The sequence below is a fragment of the Synchiropus splendidus genome, chromosome 3 (assembly GCF_027744825.2).
Source record: "Synchiropus splendidus isolate RoL2022-P1 chromosome 3, RoL_Sspl_1.0, whole genome shotgun sequence".
Taxonomy (NCBI): Eukaryota; Metazoa; Chordata; class Actinopteri; order Syngnathiformes; family Callionymidae; genus Synchiropus; species Synchiropus splendidus.
The window spans coordinates 33,059,298-33,081,125 of NC_071336.1; the positions used below are offsets into that span (position 1 = coordinate 33,059,298).

At 46.0% G+C, this 21,828-nt stretch overlaps 1 protein-coding gene across 1 annotated transcript in view; it reads left to right on the top strand.

Annotated features, from left to right (window-relative positions):
- Positions 1-21,260, top strand: part of LOC128756049 (F-box/LRR-repeat protein 7-like) — a 47,747-nt gene extending 26,487 nt beyond the window's left edge. Inside the window, exons 3-4 of the mRNA XM_053860193.1 lie at positions 14,960-15,571; positions 18,749-21,260. Of these exons, the coding sequence (XP_053716168.1) occupies positions 14,960-15,571; positions 18,749-19,482 (1,346 nt within the window). The 3' untranslated portion in view covers positions 19,483-21,260. The remainder of the gene's footprint in view (positions 1-14,959; positions 15,572-18,748) is intronic.
- The last annotated feature ends 568 nt before the right edge of the window (positions 21,261-21,828 follow it).

Here is a 21,828-nt window from a genome sequence, read left to right on the forward strand (position 1 = left end):
TAGTGGGTGCTAATAGCGGTTAGCCAAAAAGAGCCTCCTCCTAAGGTCAGAACACAGATCTGTCCATCTCATCAGTGAAATACCGACTGTCCATCCAGTGACACTGTAGCCTCCACTGGTTGAGTTATATTCATCAATAGTGACATATAAGTGATTTCCGTTATTGTTTCTTTGAAAGGTTGCAGTGTCAATAGAAAGCAAAATGGCTGCTGCTTATAAACTGTCTAGAGGTGCTATGTTACGAACACACAGCCCCATTGTGGCTTCACTTATCGACTTAGCATCAAGTAAATTGACACTTTGCTAAGAATCACATTTGATCTGACAAATGGATGAAGACTTTTTTTTTTTTTATCCAGCGTTTTGAGGGGACAAGTTTGCCAACGATTCATTCAAACCCCAAACCAGCCTGTAAAAATGTTCACCTTCTATACTTCTGTTATTCGATCTCCGTCATAATAACATTAAAATCTTCGCCTTCATCTTCACCTTCTTCTGCCGCTTATCCGGGGTCGGGTCGCGGAGGCAGCATTCGGAGCAAGGAAGCCCAAACTTCCCGATCCACACAAACCTCCTCCAGCTCTTCCCGGGGGATCCCGAGGCGTTCCCAGGCCAGACCGGAGACATCATCTCTCCAGCGAGTCCTGGGTCTTCCCCGGGGTCTCCTCCCGGTAGGACATGCCCGGAACACCTCCCCAGGGAGGCGTCCAGGGGGCATCCGGATCAGATGCCCGAGCCACCTCAGCTGGTTCCTCTCGATGTGGAGGAGCAGCGGCTCCACCCCGAGCTCCTCCCGGATGACCGAACTCCTCACCCTATCTCTAAGGGTGCGCCCAGCCACCCTGCGGAGGAAACTCATCTCAGCCGCTTGTATCCGCGATCTCATCCTTTCGGTCACTACCCAAAGCTGGTGACCATAGGTGAGGGTGGGAACGTAGATCGATCGGTAAATCCAGAGCTTTGTCTTGTGACTCAGCTTCCTCTTCACCACGACGGTCCGATACAGCGACCGCATCACTGCTGCCGCTGCGCCAACCCGTCTATTAATCTCACGCTCCCTTTTTCCCTCACTCCAGAACAAGACCCCGAGATACTTAAAATCCACCACTTGGGGCAAGAACTCTCCACCGACCCGGAGAGAGCAAACCACCTTATTCTGGTGCTTTGACATTAAAATCTGATTTTTTAAATGTTGTTTGAGAAAAAAGTACTGTCAAATGTAATTATTCAAGGAAAATATAACAATGCATTAATGCTTCCAAAATGTGACATGATCTGGCACCAGTTACCAGATCCAATTTGACTCTACACATAATATTGAAACGGTCATGAATTATTTCGCCGAGAAAATAGTGTTCCAAATAATAGAATATTTGGAACACTTGTATGAACTCGTGTTTGGCCAAGTCGACGGAGCAAGAGGAGTGATGCAGCAGAGACATGGAGGGAGTGAAGCTGCGAGCCAAGCTTGCTGTGTTCCGTCTCTCTCAGATGTGATGTCACACGCGTCAGAGCGGTCGTGTTCAGTGTCAGCTCCAGCGGCACCAGGAAGCTAATCGGGACACTGTTAACGGTGGGAACCAGCGACGTGCTGGCTTCCTGTCGGGCTCAGAGCTCTCCGATAAGCATGAAGTGGCAGGAAAGTGTCCGTCCTCCCACTCGCCTCAGTCGTAAAACGTTCAGTCTTATCAGAGCGTAAATCACTGCTCCTTCTGTTTGAGCGGAGCAAACAAGATTTACTCGCCAATAAAACCACGTTTGGAGGTGAAGTAAACACAGCAGGGTGAGTCATTGAGGCTGTCTGCACCGGCTTTGCCACCGATTGTGCTCATCTCTGCTCCATCTGTGTCCCCATCGATGGCTGATAAAACCACCTCACTGTCTTGGACCCTCTTAGAGATTTTAGGTTGCTGCCATATTGCCTTAAGAGCCATTCTTCAATGGCCCCAAATATGCATCGGTTTGGCATTCACTCTGAATCCACTCACATCTTTCAGAGTCAAAGAGGAGGCACAGAGGGAGCAAGAAATATGGCTTTAAATCAGTGTGATACTGAACAATTGATGCTAACAATTACAAACATCCGTCGCTGGGTCGCGGGGGCAGCAGCTTCAGAAGGTCGTGTCTGCCGGGCAACATCCACCAGCTCTGACTGGAGGATCCTGACACACTCCCAGGCCGCTGAAGAGATCTCATCAATCCACCTGCTCCTAGGTCGACCCCTCTGTCTCCTACCAGCGTCCTGAAACACCTCCACGAGGAGGTACCTGATCTGGCTCTTTTCAACCTGACAAGGTGAATTGCGCTGCTTGTAAATAGCTGTCACACTTGCCTATGTCATCCTGGCCATTCTCTGCATGGAATGTGGTCTGTGAGTGTAAACAACAGCCACTTGTAAGATATGTTGGTTTTCTTGGTTGTCACTCATGTGAACTTGACTGATAATGTTCTGTATTTCTCAATAGATTCCGAATTTGAGACACAGATATCTTGAAATAATGATTATTATGGGCAAATTATTGGGACAGTATCATATTTTGAGAGAACTAGTGACACCTAGCCCTCGTTTTTTTGTGGCCCTAGTGAGGTCAGGGCGTTGTGACAAAATAAGCATCTTTTCATTTTCCATTTCAATTGGAATTCTGACTAGCACTCTTCACTTGTTATTATTTTAGTGTTTTCCATTTTGGGTGTTTTCATGTCCCTGTAGCTATTCTGAAAAATTAGATCAATACATTAATGACAAATAAAATATGGGAAAAAATCCTTGTAATAAAGTCCTTAATGTCGTCAAAATAAAAATTGAAATAAATTAAACAATATATAAACAAGCAACATGCATTTTTATTAGCATATATATAATAACGCCGCCCAAAATTTGGCATTTGGCAGCAGGTGTCCCAAGCAGAAACAGTCTGGGCTTCATCACTCCAGTTGCTGCCCCCACGACCCGATCATCACGTAACATACAGAGATGCATGGATGGAAGTTTTTACAGTTCTTGTGTGGCCTCTGGTTTTTAGGATTTCCAAAGCTCTTATGGTTTCAAAGTGAAAAATGTCTGCGTCGAACAAGAGCAAACCATAAAAGCTTCTCAGATGTATATTCTCTTTTGATTTATGCATCCCATAATCCTCCTGAACAACTCCAGCTGTGCCGAAAAGTACCAGAGGTTTTAACATTTCTGCCTGTTTTAACACCATTATTTTGACGTTTAATCCCTGTACATGCCGTCACTGTCTTAGTCATGTCAAGGATTGTCCACAATAATATCTTAGGTTTTGTGCTGCATCTGATTTACACGCACAACACTCTTGAATCATTAAGAAAAGGCTTCAGCGGGTAATGTTGGGTCTTCAGAGTGAATTTAGTGCAGCGCTAATGTGGTTATATTGAAGCTTTAAATTGTAAATATTTATGTGCCATGCTACGCTGAACTCTGCTCGGAGGCTCCAGGATCGCACCAGCTGGAATGAATGCAATTTACCGTCAGGACAAGAAATACCTCACACTTCTGCTTTTAACACGCCGATTCGATTACAGTTGTTGCTCACAAATGCTGACGTTTACCCTGCCAAATGAGACATTTGGCAACCCCGGCTTTCACTGCAGATAATCCCATGCGCCCATTTACTCAGTGACTTCTTTCTTCGTGGCCGCTACGTTGACTCAGCGGGCTTGAATTATATGGTGCGTTCTGGTTCACTGGATGCAGCAGATTGTCGAGTTGCCGTTGAGTATTCCAATGAAAGATCTCAGTGCTGGACAAATAGGATTTTATTAGGTCCATTGTCGGCTTAAGATTGTGCTGTCAGCCAGATAGTTGCAGTGGCTTCCTGGGGAACGTTGAACATCGCTTGTTGAAAGGATGTTGGAGGATGTTCGGCGGACGTTTGGCAAGGAATCACAGATAGGAATCATCTGAGACCTGTTCCTTTGTGCGCACATGAATCTTCTTTGTATGGTTTATTCCAGCTCACTTCGGCACCTTATGAAGTCGAGGGGGAGTTGATAGTGTGTCTCGCTGAGTTCATCGTCTTTCCCTACTACGGTTTGCAGTGTATGTATGTCAGTCATAACAGTGATGGACAGGGATTATGGAGGTGAAGAAGAGAGTGCAACAGGGTGGATACGACAGTAGTGGTCACGGGTTTGGAGACTCACCCACAAGCTGTAGCGTAGTTTGCGATTTCTACAAGGGGCGGAGCGCGACATCGCTCAGCTACGCAAGAACTGTCAGTCGCACGGAATATTGCGGATCGAGAGCAGATCCCTGCCGTGAATGAATTGTGTATTGACATGCTTGCTCTCTGTCCCATGGCTTTCATGGTTTCATCCCTTTTCTAACTGTCTTTGTCGTGTTTGTGATGGAAAAAAAGCTCAGTTGTCCATCACATTCCTTGTGCGCCGGTTTTGACGCCATGTTTGTATCGCTCTGTCTCAGTAAAAAGCAACGATTGTCAGCTCATATCGTTTTATTTTGACATTTGGATTCACGTCACTTTCCCTGCACTGATTTCCTGTCTGACACAACGTGACACAAGAGACAGAAACCTTGCCGATCTGAAGCGGTGCTGCAGCGGTGCAGTAGCGCAGCTCTGTTGCTGGTGGAAACAAATTGAGAACAATTCATTCATTTTGAAAAACTACACCGCAGCAACGCTGCAGTTGCAGTCACGCAACTGGTGGAAATTAGGGGGTAAGTAGTTGGAGTCAGAGATGAAGATCCTGAGGTCTCTGAATAGAAAGGACTTGATGTGAAGTGAGTCAGTCTGAGGAAGATGTGGAAGAGTGAGAGTGGACAGATGACCAGGACACGTGGAGAGGAGTCAGACCAAGAACGTTGGAGATAAGGAAGAGTAAGCCCACAGAGAAGTTCATGAAGAAGAAGGTTGACTAGACTAGTGGAAGGTGAAGGTGGAGGACTTGATATGGCAACAGTGATGGGGCAACCAGAACCTGTCGGCCCATGAACCTGTGAAACAGAACAAGTCAAAAACTGGATCAGAGAAGGAAAATCAGGTCCGAGAAAGACTTCACATCTCAAACCAACAAGTCGACAAACACACTCTGGAATAAGAGAGGAAGGCAGTCCTGCCGCAGACAGCATGAGTTTAACAGCAAGACGCTGTTTTAAAGTTGCCTTCTCTGTGTGTCGGCTTCATTAGTCTTCTGTGGGCAGGAATCTTTATTTGGACACGAAAACACTGGAAAACTGTGTTTCCACTCGGAACAGTGCGAGCCGATCGTAAACCTCGTCTGTGAAGTCGTTTTCTCAGACTGCGTTTCTCAGGTCAAGACGCTCGCAGAATGGAAAGAGGAGCTGAAGTGTGGATGGATGGAGGTTGAAAGCGAATGAATGGACTTCCAGAGTGTTTCCAGACCAGGCCAGACTTCTTTTTCGACCTGCTGAATTCTGTCAGATCTTTCCTCTGACACCTTCAGAAAAGGGCACTTTCTCTGTTTATTTTTGGACAAATTCAGTTCTTGTGTGCTCAATATTTAGCTTTCGTCTCTGTTAGATTTTCAAACCTTCACGCTTGAGCAGTTCTCACAAGGCAAAGACATCTTCTGGCTCTTTCACTGGGGGGTTTAATCTAAAGCGGACATGCAGAGGAAAAGAATTCCAACGTAATTTTCCACATATTTTCTCCATCAGCTGTCCTGGCTCCTCCCCTTTCCTCCTCTCTGCCAGGATATGTGAGTGAAAAAGGCAGAGTGCGGCGCTGAAAGAGAAAAGAAAACAAGTGAAAGCACTTGAGCGCGGGAGGAGGGGAAGCGCCGCCGCTCCTCTGCCGTTTAACTCGACTCTTTCCCGGCCGCTCTTCTCCCTCTCTGTCTTGTTTTCAATCTGGTTGCCATTTTGAAACCCCATACTTCAATTCTACTCGTCGGTGTGACAGCGATCGGGAAAGAATCCACCTGGACAAGTCGCAGAGTTGCTTCCTGTGGTTTCCTGGCCATCCACCTGGTTGGGGCTTCAGACACGGCAGATGACCCGGTGAACCCGCTGAACCCACGCGGCCGAGTCCACTCAGCTGTCATTACATTACGCAACACAGGATCGCTGAAAGAGGAAATCATTTCTTCCAAATAAAAGGAAAACGGACTGGAACGTTCTCTTCAAATTTTAGTGTGAGTCCAAGTACAAACAGAATTTACAAGTACTGCGACGTTATGTGACGCCATGGGAGTGAGGATGTGTTGACTCAGAACTGGAAAGACGCTCAAGAGAGTCCATACTTCTGCCAGTCCCCTCTTTTCTGCCCGTATTTATCTCAGACAGCAGGTGGCACTAGTGCCCTGGAGCGGCTACAATACACCCAGTAGTGTGAAGAGGAGCCCTGGGGCTGGTCATGTGACCCGCAGTACAGCTAAACAGATTTGGGTGACAGTGGCTCCTGTTGTCGAGTGAGTTGAATCCCACTTCTTCCCAGTTGCTGTGCTGGTGTCCGTGGGCAAGACTCCTGATGAATGAATGGTCATGTTGGTTGGAAGACCACACTTCTGTCAGTCAGCCCCAGGGCAGCTGTGGCTACAAAGGTAGCTTACCAAATGCCCAAATGTAAGCCATTTATGGGATGTGTTCGGGGCCCTCATCCCAAGACTCTTCCTCTTGTACCGTGCTGCTGCAGCCCGTCCAATACATAAACACACTCGCATCTACCGACCATTTCAGGTCTGGATGTTTTTGGACTGTGGGAGGAAACCAGAGTGCCCAGAAAACCCATGCAAGCAGGCAAGGTCGGACTTTTACTTGCCTCAAGCTGGAGTGGAACCTACAACCTTCTGTCGTAAGAGCGCCACCTACTATGCTCTGAAAATAATGACTCTGTTTCACGAAGCCTCACCAGCACATGATGACTTTGATCCGTTCGCCACACCAAGGGACACCATCTTGTGGTGATGCCTCGACATTTTGGCTCATGAAATTATGCTTTTGTGTTTGCTCCGTTTTGCTCCCTTTCATCACAGTATTTAAACATATTTGGTCTTTTTGTGTCTCATGGGTTGTTTTGTAGTAAAATCATATAACATTAATATTTTATGGTGAAAATAAGTCTATATATGATATATTATAAACTAAATAATTATTGAATTAAATATTTTTTTTCCACACAGAATTATTATTGTTATTTTTTTGTATATTTTTTTCCGTTTAATTAATAATCATTTAATATTGTGGATTATTTCATGTTATTTTAGTTTCATTCTGAACATTTTCCTAGGATCATTTTTCCTCTGAAAAAAAAACAGTCTTGAAAGCAATTTTTAGGGACAAATTCCCATTTTCCGCCTGGAAAAGCGTTAAAATATTTCTTCTTCAGTTTGAATTTAACTACTTTGTTTTGTATCTTTGACGTCTGTGGCTTCCACGACTCTCCAAGCGCCACGTCTTGGGAAAATGAATCACCCCGCTTGTGTCAGAGATTCTTCTCGAATGACCTTTTACGTGTGTGACATCAATACTTCCAATTAAAGTTTTATGAAAGTCGTATGCTGGAACTGCTGGCTTCAATCTAGTCAGTGAGTCACAAGGTTAAAAGCTGGACAGCCTGAATTCATACGTGGAAACAGATTATTTGCTTCCAGTCGGTGAATCACGGGGACGTGAGTCCACTCGCTCTTGTTTGGAGTTCAACAAATCCAAGGCTCATCTAAAGTTTCTTCACTCACTAAGGTCTCAGAACAGGCTCTTAATTCAATTTCAGTCAAACATTTCTCCACCACAAAAAGTTGCAGCACTTCCGTACTTGAGCGTCGTCGACCACATGAGCTCATTCCATTTGCTCTTCATCAAGAACCAATCGAGCGTCTGGGCCGCCGCTGGCTTTTCCATCCCCGTCTGATGAGCAGCAGGGTTAGTTTCCCTCCTCTGCGGTGACCGTCGCGTCTCTCACACGCCAGCGCTGTACGCACCTAATTCTTCATCGCCACTTCTTTTAGCATTCAAGACCTGAGAAGAATCCAGAGATGGGCCAAATATGGAGCTCACTCTGGCGTATTTAGTCTGGAAAATGTCACTGGGCGGTAAACGGGGTGCAGCTGAGGCAGCTGATTTATGGAGTATTAAAGTTGCGCTGTGAGAAACTTGTGTGGAAGGATAGTTTCGTGTCTGAGAACAGGTCTCATTCTCGGACTTCTGTTGGGCCAGAATTTCTCCTTCCCTGGCTATGGGTTTCAAACCGGTCAGTGATTCAACAGTTCTATCATTTTCTGAATGTATACTTTGTGCAGAGTCAACCCATCCTCACTCCCATGGCGTGATATATTGGCGTTGGAAAAGTGGACTTCTGCGTCCTATACTGACGCCGAAGGCAGCCTTCCATGTTGACGCAAAGGCATTTTTGTGCTGTGGGGACACGTGGCTCCAGCACTTTAACAAACAACTGACGTGTGTGACATTGTTATAAACAAATGAATTTCCTCTGACAACACCAGTTCGTGCCATACTAACCGTCAAGCTAGCTGTTAGCTCGCCGTGACTGATCAAACACATATCGAAGGTGTGCACGCATTCTTAAGTCGCATCGTCTCTGCAAACGAAACAAAGCCCTATGAAGCTCTTTACCATCCGCCGCAGCTCACATTCTGCCATGACTGTGAGTAGCGGTGATGCAGCTCCGTGAACGCGCAGCGGGTAGAGTGGGACTTCACAGTCGGGAACCGATAAGAGGAAACGGAATTAACAATTCCAGAGAACACTGCTGTCTATATTGCTGTCCGGGTTGGTTCTGTTTGCCAAACGCAGCGTCGAAAAGACATTAGACTCTGAAGTTGTGTGCGTTTCTCTCTGCTGCAACGCAACAGCTGGGACACAAATGACTCTCTGTTGAATGTTCAATCTCAAGAGTCGAGCGCCGCAGCAGGCTCCAAAAACCAGTTAAGAAAGGCTGAGACGGGAGGGAGGTGGGAGGAATGTGTGAAGCTGAGGACTCGGTTTCCTGTCCGAGTGTGTTCATTGTCAAACCGCCAGCGCGCTATTGTCTTCAGAGCGACCAGTGACGCAACACCTTCCTGTAGTGAAGGCTTCTCTGATAGCCAGGCCGCCGCGCTGTACGCTAACATCAACTTCCGCGTATTCAATACAAGCCATGACTGACCCAGCTGTTTTTCATCCCGCCGGCTCTCCTCGCCGTCGGATATTGCTTCAGAAAAAGTCAAACGTGGATCGCGCCACTGTGTTTTTGATAAAAGCTCCATTTTGATTTTATTAGCAGCAACTTCTGTGCGGACAGCTCATCTCGAGTCTGGAGCCAAGTGACGACACGGAGAGCAGCCACAGAAAAGTTAATGAAGTTAAGCTAATGGAAGCCTCTGTTCTGCCAGATGTGGCCGTTGAAAAGCAGCTGACAGCGCTGTCACTGATGGACTTTCCACTGAGTGTTGGTGACCCTGAGTGCGCCCCCTGCTGGATTGAACGACTCACTGCTGAGATCCTAAACCAGCCATCCTTCTCAAAGAATGAAAGGCACTTTCCGCTTTGTGGCCGTCAGCATTAACAATGAAACTGGGTCATGAATCAGAGTTTTGATCCATGTTGACTTCAGAAAGAAGGAATGTTTGGAGAGTCATTTTTCCTATTTATCTCCAAAGTTGTTTTCAAACAAGCAGCTTGCGACATCTGAAGAAAGTGGACCTGAGTTGCTCAGAATGGCGACGGACTTGAACTTATTTCGTATATAAAAATATTTAAAGAGAATGAAGAGCAGATACTGTACATGTCACTCAAAGTCACTTTTTTTATTATTTACACAAGCCAACTAAATAACAATAATACAGAAAAACACAGAGTAGAAAACACTTTTAAAGCAAATGAATATCAAACTAGCTGCAATTATTTGTTTATTTGTACATCTTCTTGACTAGTATTTATCTAATATTTATTTATTTTTGTAGTTTTGTTTTTGGAAACCGGAGGCCTCAGACCGAAATTTCGTTGCCATAATATAGTGATATGTTTTTGTGCAATGACAATAAATAAATTCTAAGTCTAAGTCTAAACTATAAAAAGTACTGAATATAAAATAAAGAGCTTTATTCCCGTTTCAATGAACAATGAAGAGATCAAACCCACAATGTAATGTAATCTATCCATCCATCCATCCATCCATCCATCCATCCATCATCCATCCATCCATCCATCCACCCATCCATCCATCCATCCGTCCATCCATCCATCCATCCATCCATCCGTCCATCCATCCATCCATCCATCCATCCGTCCATCCACCCATCCATCCATCCATCCGTCCATCCATCCATCCATCCATCCGTCCATCCACCCATCCATCCATCCATCCGTCCATCCATCCATCCATCCATCCGTCCATCCATCCATCCATCCATCCGTCCATCCACCCACCCATCCGTCCATCCATCCATCCATCCATCCATCCACCCACCCATCCGTCCATCCATCCATCCGTCCATCCATCCATCCATCCATCCGTCCATCCACCCACCCATCCGTCCATCCATCCATCCATCCATCCATCCATCCACCCACCCATCCGTCCATCCATCCATCCATCCATCCATCCGTCCATCCATCCATCCATCCATCCATCCATCCATCCAGCCACCCATCCATCCATCCATCCATCCGTCCGTCCGTCCGTCCGTCCGTCCGTCCATCCATCCATCCATCCATCCATCCATCCATCCGTCCATCCATCCATCCATCCATCCATCCGTCCGTCCATCCATCCATCTCTACTCTGACATCACTGGCAGAGCGATAAATGTGGCTGTTTTTTCCAGCAGTTACTCAGACCATAGATTTTTGGCGGTGCTGTTTTATCCATGTTGCTTTTGGGGGACAGCTTGACAACTGTGTGGCCAATAAGCCTGTTGTCCCTCCTCTTTAGAAGAGATGGTTGTACACTGAAGGATGTTGCGGTGCCGGATTGGTGTGTTCAACCAGTCGTAGCGGTAACAATCCAGACCGGGTCTTAGCACAAGCTAGCCGGACTGTTGGATATTAACTAAATCTCTATAGCTTTATTTTATAACCTTGTGGCGAAGGGCTGCACGGTGACCCCAGCGTCACACTTGCCTCTGGTGAAATCTGAAAGCCAATTTATCTTCTCTCCCTTCCGTCTCTATTTCCCCTAAACGGTTCCATTAATCTGCTCTTGCGCCGCGCGTCTTTTTAGGTTTAGCTTGGTTAGCTTGCCACGCTCTGCTCCTCCAGCTGCGCCTCTTCATCATGCGCGCATCTTGTCTTTCCCGATTGATTTACACCAAAGTATCGAAACCGTGGTCCAGATGTTTCTCAGAAGTTCAACGCTAATGAGAACCTGCTGTGGATCAGCGCGGATTTGGGTATTAGCGGCTGACGATCTCCGCCAAGTATGCCCGGCTGCGGCTACGCGCGCATTCAAGAGCTTCTCTTTTCATTTCGCCATTGTTCCGTGTCCCGAGTTTAAAGGACCAGATGTTCCGCTGTTTCGATTTCCGAAAACCAAAGTGAGTCTTCAAGCGTCTGCCCTGGCTGCGTCCTTCAAGAGAGCTATAACAGCTGCCGGGCATTTGCTCTTAATGGGGCTGTGTGTAAGCGATACACAGAGACCAAACGCGGGCGGTGAACTTCAGCAAGCTTGAGGTCCAACGCATTTAAGAACGGTTGTTGTGATGGGTTTTATTTCTTTAATTTGATTTCCACCATGAAGCCGTGATGTCAGCCCCGACTGTGAATGAGTTCAGCATCTTCAGCGAGGACGCTCGATGTTGCAGGTTCTCAAGTGGAGACCAGGGATGAGTGATAGTGTCGAGATGAGAAACTCAATGTTCCACGTCTCTGGTAGAAGCCGCTGGTGTCTGACAGGCTGCTCTGCCAGCTTTATTTAAGGGTTAAACTGAGCCGTCTGTCTGCTGTATCTCATGTCTCTGAACAGTTGACTTGAACTATGGAGCAGTCTGGACACATTTGCTAGATGCTACTGAAGAACTCAGACTCTACTCATCCCCAGTATGCACTGTTCTCCCTCCTGCCATCCATCCTGCCATATATATATATATATATATAACTATTTATTTATGTATTTATTTATTTATTTGTGAGTATTTATCTGATATTTATTTATTTTGGACATATGGTTTTTGGAAACCGGAGGCCTCAGACCGAAATTTTGTTGCCATAATACAGTGATATGTTTTGTGCAATGACAATACAGAAAGTCTAAGTCTAAGAAATATTAGAAATACTGTGAAGAAATGATCATTTAGTCCATATTCTGTTCGCCAAACCATGATACAAACTGTCAGTCCTTAGTCACAATTTGCTCTCCTAAAATTGTTGTTTTTCATTGCCTTATGGAAGATTGCACTAATACTTTGACCACTTTAGAATTTGTTGATGGTCCCTAACTGATGCCGGGTCGTAGCATTAGCGCTGCCTGTCAGAGTGTGTCCGTGATCAGTGAAGCCAAATGGGGACACGGAAGAGGGCGCTGCCGCCAATACCGGAGCGGAGCAGTATCCAGTATCCAACTGTTTTCACCAGGGTGTTTGGCCGAGGCGCCAGTGCAGCGGGAGACCTGCATGTGTTGATGTGAACCAAGGCGGACGACCGCGTCAGAGAGCCTATGAGGACCACTTCATCTCATAAAACAAACAACAAAACTTCGGTCTGAGGCCTCCGATTTCCAAAAACAAAAACTATATGTCCAAAATAAATAAATTTCAGATAAATACTAACAAAAACAAAATAATAATAATAATATGAAATAATAATATTAATAATAAAATAAATAGTATGTATATATATATATATATATATATATATATATATATATATATATATATATATATATATATATATATATATATATATATATATATATATAAACAAACAGTACTGAATCTGGTGGTTCTGCATTGGATGCTACGGAACCGTCTGCCGGATGGCAGGAGGGGGAACAGTGCATACTGGGGTTCCCTGGATTAAAAAAAACAAGTTTAAAACTACTAAAATGACTCGGCAAGTCAGGCAAGTCAGTCGATCAAAAGCCAGTTTCCGCTATATGCTGATTTCGTATTGCATTTTGCGTCATAGCCAGAGCTTTTGCTGGTTTATTGTCCCTTCAAAAGCCATAGTTCACCAGCGATTGTTGAGATCCTCTACTCTAAACAGTGTTGGGTGGTGGGATGCTCGTTGCTGCCGCAATGCTTCAGTATGCACAGATGCTTTTGCCAGTGAAGATGATCATCTTTAGCTTCAACCCTCGTCCAGGTGTTGCTAATGGGCACCAAGGTAGAGTGTGAGATATGGTGAGAACGTCTTCCACAAGAGACTCAGTATCTGTAGAAGTGATGCTCCTTTCATTCCTTCCATCTCGCAGCTGATCCAGGCATGTAGTGGACCGTGTGGGGAGGCTGGGTTGTCCTGAGAGAACCTCTTAATTCTTCCAAAAAAGCTGAAGATGCCTTAGAAGAGAAGACTCTGGGGAACTATAGGCCTCCTCAGATGATCAGTCAATGAATGGAAGAGGTGTCAAATCAAGTGTAAATGCATCTGCACCCGACAGATCAGCATTCAAGGCCCGCGTCCCCTGTCTGGCCCAGGTGTCCCGCTCATCGTTTACAGGTCCAGATGGTGGTTTTGAAGCTGCAGGACAGAGCGAACGTCGGAAAAAATCTGGGAGTCACATCAGTGCAGACGATCAGCTTGTCACACAAATCCTCATGACCAACTGGAGGCTCTCTATTAGTCACGCAGAAGCTGAGCTGACCAGCTGACCGTCTGCTGCCCTCTGCTGACCCTCAGTCCAGCTGGACAGTGAGTGAGTCAGTGCTTTTGTCTGGAGTTTGCATCAGCAGCAAGTGTTTTCATTGCAGTCATGATGCTGGTTCCCTGCCACACTGATGTGGTGTAGCAAGTTGAGTCCCCAAAACAGTCCCCATGTCTGAGCAATAGGACTTGAGTTTTATATATATATATATATATATATATATATATATATATATATATATATATATATATATATATATATATATATATATAGAGAGAGAGAGAGAGAGAGAGAGAGAGAGAGAGAGAGAGAGAGAGAGAGAGAGAAAGAGAAAGAGCTAATATTTTATTGGGTTTTACAAACCTAATGAACTATATAGTCAGCAAAATAATAATATAAATATGTATCAAAGGTGACATGAGAAATGAAAAAGATTCCAGTCCCCCAAATGAATCCTTGAGTTATTCACGGGGTTTAATCGCATTTTTATAGCAACGCATAACTGTGATATTATTAGGATGTTATGATGTTCAAGAAAAATATCTGTTCATATTGGAGCAAATATTTACAGCGAATGAGGAAGAGGGTATCAAGCGCTAAATCGTGTAATATTTCAGTGGGTGGATTTAAACGCCAAGATCAACTTTATAGCATAAAAGAAAAAAAAAGAATTTTATTTTTTTATTTTATTTTAAAATAATCATAATTAAAACAGCAATAAAATAAAGCATACATTTGACTGAAAATGAATAATTAGAAAAAGTTTGACTCTCATGAGGATAAAATATTCAGTGAATATGTTTTTAATGGCAGGTCAAAAGCCTGACTCTTGAGTCGCCACTGAAACTGGCGACGTTAGCTTTGTCTGGCGGCAGCGTCTTCACTGCGCTTGCAAATGAGCCGCCGATTACGGCACATCTGCTGGCTGGTTGTTGACTCAGGACTAGTTGAGCGGGGTCGGGCCCAGAACCAAAAACCCTCAGCTGCTGGCTTTGAAGTTCATCAGATGAAGAGGCCCTGCTGCACCAACGGCTGGAAACAGAGATGTGGCGTCATTTTTCCCAAAAGTCCCGGCTGAGATAAGGACATTTGTGGAGACTGTTGAGGATGAAAGCCGCCGCCTGTGTGTGTTGGAGTGTTTGTTCCTAAGCAAGGGCAGGGGTGGGTTGAAGGAGGAGGCCTGTCTTACTCTTATCTGAAGAACTTCTTCTTCTTGTCCTCAGGGTTGGACAGCAGCACCAGGACTCTGAGCACGCCCAGTCCTGGCCTCATTCTTCCGTCCAAGTCCTCCTCGCTCTCCTCACCTGCTCTGTCCAGCAACGGCCATGAGACCAACTCTTCCTCATCGTCTTCGGCCCATGCAGAGACTGTGGCCGTGGTCCACCCGCAGCCGGGGACTCGCTCCCGGCAGAGTAAGAACCACCACCACTCGCCCGTGGACCTGCTTCCGGATCACACCCTGCTGCAGATCTTCGCCCACCTCCCCACCAACCAGCTGTGCCGCTGCGCCCGGGTGTGCCGGCGGTGGTACAACATGGTGTGGGACCCGCGGTTGTGGAGCACCGTGAGGCTGACGGGCGAGCTGCTCCACGCCGACCGGGCCATCAGGGTCCTGACCCATCGGCTGTGTCAGGACACCCCCAACGTGTGTCTGACTCTGGAGACGGTGGTGGTCAACGGCTGCAAGAGGCTGACGGACCGGGGGCTGCACGTGCTGGCTCAGTGCTGCCCGGAGCTGCGGCGGCTAGAGGTCGCCGGCTGCTACAACATCTCCAACGAGGCGGTCTTTGAGGTGGTGTCCCGCTGCCCGAGCCTGGAGCACCTCAACCTGTCAGGTACAGGATCACAGGAAGATGTTTGACAGCTGTACAAGTGGTTTTCCGTCCCAACGGAAGGCACGGTGGACTCTGGTTTCCTCCCACACAGGGGTTGATAAATGAGTCTTTATTTGTCTTTAGGCCAGTGTGTTAGCAACCCAGGGCGTCCCCTGGCTCTCACCCCAAGTAGCTGGGATAGACTCCTGTACACAACAACCCTGTAACAAAAGTAGGGCAGTCAATAGGTTAAAATTTTAATCCCCATTAATCGCAGTACATCTGAGTTAACTCGCGATTAATGGTAAATTAATCTCACATTTTGCATCTTTTCTAAATGTAGCTGAAAGTAAGGTAGATAATAACTTAATATTAACTGTTAAAGTGGTGCCATAATGACAAGGAAGAGGTGATGGGAGCAAAGAAATGAAACTGACGAAATGTGAGGAACAAGCTTTACAAAAAAAGTGAGTGAAAAATCGAAGAAGATTCCAGGTTAGCAGAGGGTGGAGTCGAGAGTCGAGTAGATGAGGTTTCATGAAACGGTGTCCTGATTTTCAGAGGCCACCAGATGGCGCTGTCTGCTGTAAAATTTGAAAAACTGCTGTTCATGTTCCACCAGGAAGGTACAGAAGTTGCCGGTGAAGAAGCAACATCTCAACGTGCCACTCATCCGACTCTCCTCACATAGTCGCTCGGAAGTGTTTCGGAGCGAGAGCTTACCTTCCAGATTTCCGCCCGTCCAAACTCAGTCTGGTTCCGTCGTTAAAGCTCCTGCATCAATCTTCCCTCTCAGGAGCTGGAAGCAGAACATGCAGCTGGGTCTGCTGCTTTCATTAAAGACCTGGGCTTGGCAGCGCCCGGCCGGCATCACAACCAGGAAGCCAGCACTTCGCTGTAAAAATAGCTTGAAACGCACAACTGCCTTTTCAATTGAAATCCATGTTTAACGCAATATTTATGGCGCTGGATAAAATCCGCGCGTAAATTCTGTGAACTGATTGTCCTTCAGGAACCCGTCCCCAAAAGCAGTTTTGAGGGGCGTGGGAGCTGTTTTGCTGCTTAACCACGGGAAATTTAAAACTTGTTAAAACGTTTTATTGGCCCGAGGCTGAAGCCTGTGGATGTCCTCAGGCGACCCGGTCAGCAGGTTTTCACAAGGCTGCGGGTTTTTGGCTTTGTCAAGTTTGAACGCAAACCAACGGAAAACCATAACGTGCGCGGACCGATCTGCTGACCCACGAGGCGCTTTGTTATTGTGTATAACGCAGCCTCTGTATGCAGACGTGTCCCGTTAGCTCCATTTACCGACTGTTTTTTCTTCATATTGAGGTGTAAAACCTTTCCTGTCTCCACACTGGAGCGTGGTAGAGTGTCACAGGGGAGGTGCTGGAGCGCTCACTCCAGGGTTTGATGTCCTGTTGTGGGCTGGAGCTGGGACAGGGATGAGGCCAGTCTGGGACAGAGCGTGACTTGGTTTATGACTTTGTCACAGCCAAACTGCACAGAAGCGCACATTCAGAGCTGGACACGCACCGGGCACCTCTTCACTTCTGGAGAGACCTCACTCACTCGGCAACCCCTCCCACATGCAGCGGCCACACACATAGAGGAACAGCCACCTGCAGCAGACACTCTACATTCACTCCTACAAAAGACTATTTTAAGGCTTGGAACGCATTAGTTCTTTTTCCATTCATTGTCATGGGAAAAATCGATTCAGATTTCGAACAAATTGCTTCTCGAACGGCCATCTGGAACGGATTGTGGTCGAGAACCCAGGTACCACTGTATTTCGAGCTATTTGGATTCAAACTTGAGACCAGTCATAATGTGAGCGCACCAGAACCTACATTTGTTTATCACAAAACAGACCCTGTTGGTAACATGGCGATTCACAGTGTCCTCATTGTCAGTGATGGCCACTAGGTGGCACTGTAATCTTCGACTAGTTCAGTGAAACGTCTCTCTCCTCCCTGAGAATGGCATAAGCATGAGACTTACTAGTGAGACTTCCTCACTAGCTGGAGGAAGACATTTCAATGTTGTCCTTTATTTTTACTTCATTAATATGTAAGGTAAATTGTGTGTTTTTTTATATTTATATAAGTTTTTTTGTTTGGTTTAGGGTTCATATAATAATATAAATAATATTATCTTAAATATAATTGTAATATTTTTGTTTTCCCATATTTAGCTCAGTAGATTTCTTTTAAAACCGTTTTTCTTATTTCTTTTCTATTTTCAGGCGATTGAATGAATCATTTCATTTCTTGCACAATATTTATTTATTTAGTGCAAGACCTGACAAGAGTATTTTTCGTATTACACATAATTTATGTCCTTTATTTGGCAATTCTTTTTGATTTTAATTTGTTTTTATTGCTTATTTCATGCATTTTCATGTATTTTATAGGATCGATTACGCAATTGTAATATGAGCGAATACGTTTTTAAACTTCTCTCTCGAATTTGTCTTTGAATTTCGTTTTATTATTTTTTATTTAGATTTCCACTTCTGAGTCCCGCATTTGACGTCTGTGCTATTATCGCCACACAGTGTCGTTTTTGTGCAACTACAACATCACCTGCCGTCCACAAGTCCTTGAACGTTCCAGGTGTTCTGAGAGTTATCACCCAAAATTCCAAATTAAAAAGAGGCAACATTTTTATTTTAGTTTTATTTGTGATGCAACCAAATGGAGGAGCAAGTTTTCAGACCCATGAACTGAAAGTGAAGGTCAGAACAAAGCTTCATCTTTACTTTTTGTTTGACGTGTGGAATATAAAAAACAATACCATAATATTGAACATAAATTATTAGAGAAATAAATTGAATAGACAGCTCATTATATATATATATATATATATATATATATATATATATATATATATATATATATATATATATATATATATATATATATATATATATATATATATATATATATATATATATATATATATATATATATATATAATGAGCTGTCTATTCAATTTATTTCTCTAATAATTTATGTTCAATATTATTAGATATTATGGTATTGTTTTTTATATTCCACATATATATATATATATATATATATATAGAGTCAGTTCACTTTTGGAACAGCCTGACCATGGAGCTGACCTGGTCTGGAAGAAACCCTCCAAAGATCATGAACCTCCCTCAACATCTCCTGTGCTCTGGTCCCCCAGGCTGCTCCAAGGTGACCTGCATCAGCCTCACCCAGGAGGCGCTCCAGCTCTCCCCTCTGCACGGCCAGCAGATCTCCATCCACTACCTGGACATGACCGACTGCTTCTCCTTGGAGGACGAGGGCCTGCGGACCATCGCCTCCCACTGCCCTCGGCTGACGCACCTGTATCTGCGGCGCTGCACCCGCCTGACCGATGAGGCCCTCCGCCACTTGGCCCTCCACTGCCCGTCCATCAAGGAGCTGAGCCTCAGCGACTGCCGCCTGGTGGGCGATTTCGGCCTGCGTGAAGTGGCGCGGCTGGAGGGTTGCCTGCGCTACCTGAGCGTGGCCCACTGCACCCGCATCACGGACGTGGGCGTACGCTACGTCGCCCGCTACTGCCCCAGACTGCGCTACTTGAACGCCAGAGGATGCGAGGGACTCACAGACCACGGCTTGGGCCACCTCGCCAGGAGCTGCCCGAAGCTCAAGTCCTTGGACGTGGGCAAATGCCCGCTGGTGTCGGACAGCGGCCTGGAACAGCTGGCCATGTACTGCCAGGGTCTGAGGCGGGTGAGTCTCAGGGCCTGCGAGAGCTTGACGGGGCGAGGACTCAAAGCTCTGGCCGCCAACTGCTGCGAGCTGCAGCTTCTCAACGTTCAGGAGTGCGAGGTGTCGCCGGAGGCCCTCAAGTTCGTCCGGCGGCACTGCCGGCGCTGTGTTATCGAGCACACGAACCCCGCTTTCTACTGACAGCAAACCTGCCATGCGACCCACAAACATCCATTCGACCAAAAGTTGATGCCCAAAATACTGCAGAATCAATGGGACAACTCCACGTTGCTACGCTAGTGTCGTATTTCACGGCTTGTAAACACTGCTGCTTTAACGTCTCGCGATATTGTGTGTGTGACTGTGTTAGCGACAGCAAAGGCATGTGTGTTGTGGCTGGTGTGTAGCTGTGCAGGAAAAGGTGTGCGTTTGGACCACATTGTGTGTTCAAGACAGGGAAATTGTGTGTGACTGAGGAGTAGACTGTGTGGTGCAAGTAGTTTCGATGCAAGCATGTAGCAGTGCGTACACTAGATGGCGATCATGGTTCAGCAATGATGTGAGGCTTCATTCAAGTCCAAACATTTTACCGCAGACAGCGCCATCTGGTGGCCTCTGAAAATCAGGACACTGTTTCATGAAACCTCTTCGACCCTTCACCACTGATACAGTAGTTGGGTTTGTGTCTTTTTGTTTGGAGTGAGCGAACAGGTGTGTGTTACTGCGAGTGAGTCAATCTGTGTTTTAGTGTGAGTCAGTTCAGATGATGGGGTGTGTGTGTTTCAGGTGTGTAGCGGTCGCTGGGTGTGTGTTTATGTTGTTGTGCCAGAGGATTTGTGCATGGTTGAGTAGCAGTGTGTGGATGTGTGCTAGAGATCCACCGAATATTCGGTGGCTGAATATTTTCCACCAAAAAAAAACAACATCCGTCTTCGGTGGCGCAGAGTCGCCGACTCCTGAAGGATGCTTCATGGGTCAATGCAATGTAACAGGGGATGTCTTTCAAATACAACACAATACACTCCCCAGTTGTAATAATCTGGCAACATAATCCTCCACTTTCAGCGGTGACAGCACCAGGGTCGCTGCCCTGTCGGCTGGTGACTGAAACGGAGTAGTTCAACACAAGCCGAAATGAGTTTGACTTTCTGACCCATGTATCACATGTTCCTTCTTTATTTGATCACTTCTTTGATGACCATGTGGTCAAGGATCAAACACAACCGTCTCTGTCGTCATGGCGATGCTTCAATGCAAAGTGTGGTTTAAAGTCTGCACACAGTGATGAAGGTTTGGGATATTCCGCTGTGTTGTGTGAGTGGATGTTTCGTGTCACTCCTGTGGGCCGTCAGGTGACGACAGCTTCGGTTTTAACTAGAAAAGCATTCAGACCTGAGGCCGATAAAGAGGTCAAACTTTTAAAACTCTGGTCGGGACCCCAACCCCGGCCACGGTGGGAGGAGACCACTGAGGGAGTACAGAGACCTTGGACGTGTGTAGATCTTGTGTCCTGAACGCCTGACTTGATGACTGAAGAAATGATCCGGATCACCCCCAAAATGGAGTCATTTGTTCCTTGCCTCCTTTCACACGTTTCTCCTCCACCAACAACACGACACAACAGTGTCGGGCACAGCATCAGCACTTCCGTCAACACTTTCAATCCTTTCCGCTCTCTCACTCCAGAATCTCAGTTCATTGGCAACACTGCTGGTCCCCACATGTTCCAACCCTGTGCAGCAACATTTCTTTTGCGCATCCAGAATGTATTTAACGTATTTATCTGTGGTAAAAACAGAGCGGATCGTTCACTATATTTCGCATTATTCCGTGTCTCGAAACGAAAACAGCAAGTGTCCTCAGATGTGGAGTGGAAAGAGACTCTTCAAAAGTTATTTAAGAAATGTTTGCTGACAATCGAGACTTCTGAGCTGAACATCGTGCACTTGTTGCTGCTATAACTGTGCCAAATAAAGTCTTGACAATCCGTCCTCCGACTGTTCTGTGTCGTCATCACCAAGGTCCACACAGAGCCCTGAGCTTGTGGGTGGCAGCTCCAGTCCAGGAGACCAGGAACCTTCAGCATCTTCTTCATGCTCTTCTGACGTTTGTACTGATCAAGTCAAGTGAGTTTGGGTTCGGAACTCACCTGTGCTCTTCCTGAATTTCCCATGAATTTGAGCTCACGATACTGTCATGAAGTAATGTGATACTGATCTGAAAACATTCCTCCCCTGCTGCAGCTGTGAGCGTCCACAGTTTCAACACATGGAAGCTCACAGAACCTCCACTGAGAGGCTCACCTCCAGGTGGTGTCTCAGGGAGGGACTCACAGCTTCACTGGCGACCCCTGGTGGTGTGTTTTCTCCTGAACATTCCACTCCACACCCCGTCACCACAAGAAAAACACACACTCCAGCAACACTGTTCATCCACAGCTTTATTTCAGTGATTGGAGTCACATGATCAATTGTCCAGAATCCAAACCCAAACACACAGCACAACATGGACGACAACTCAACAAGCCCATCACATCAACACAACTCC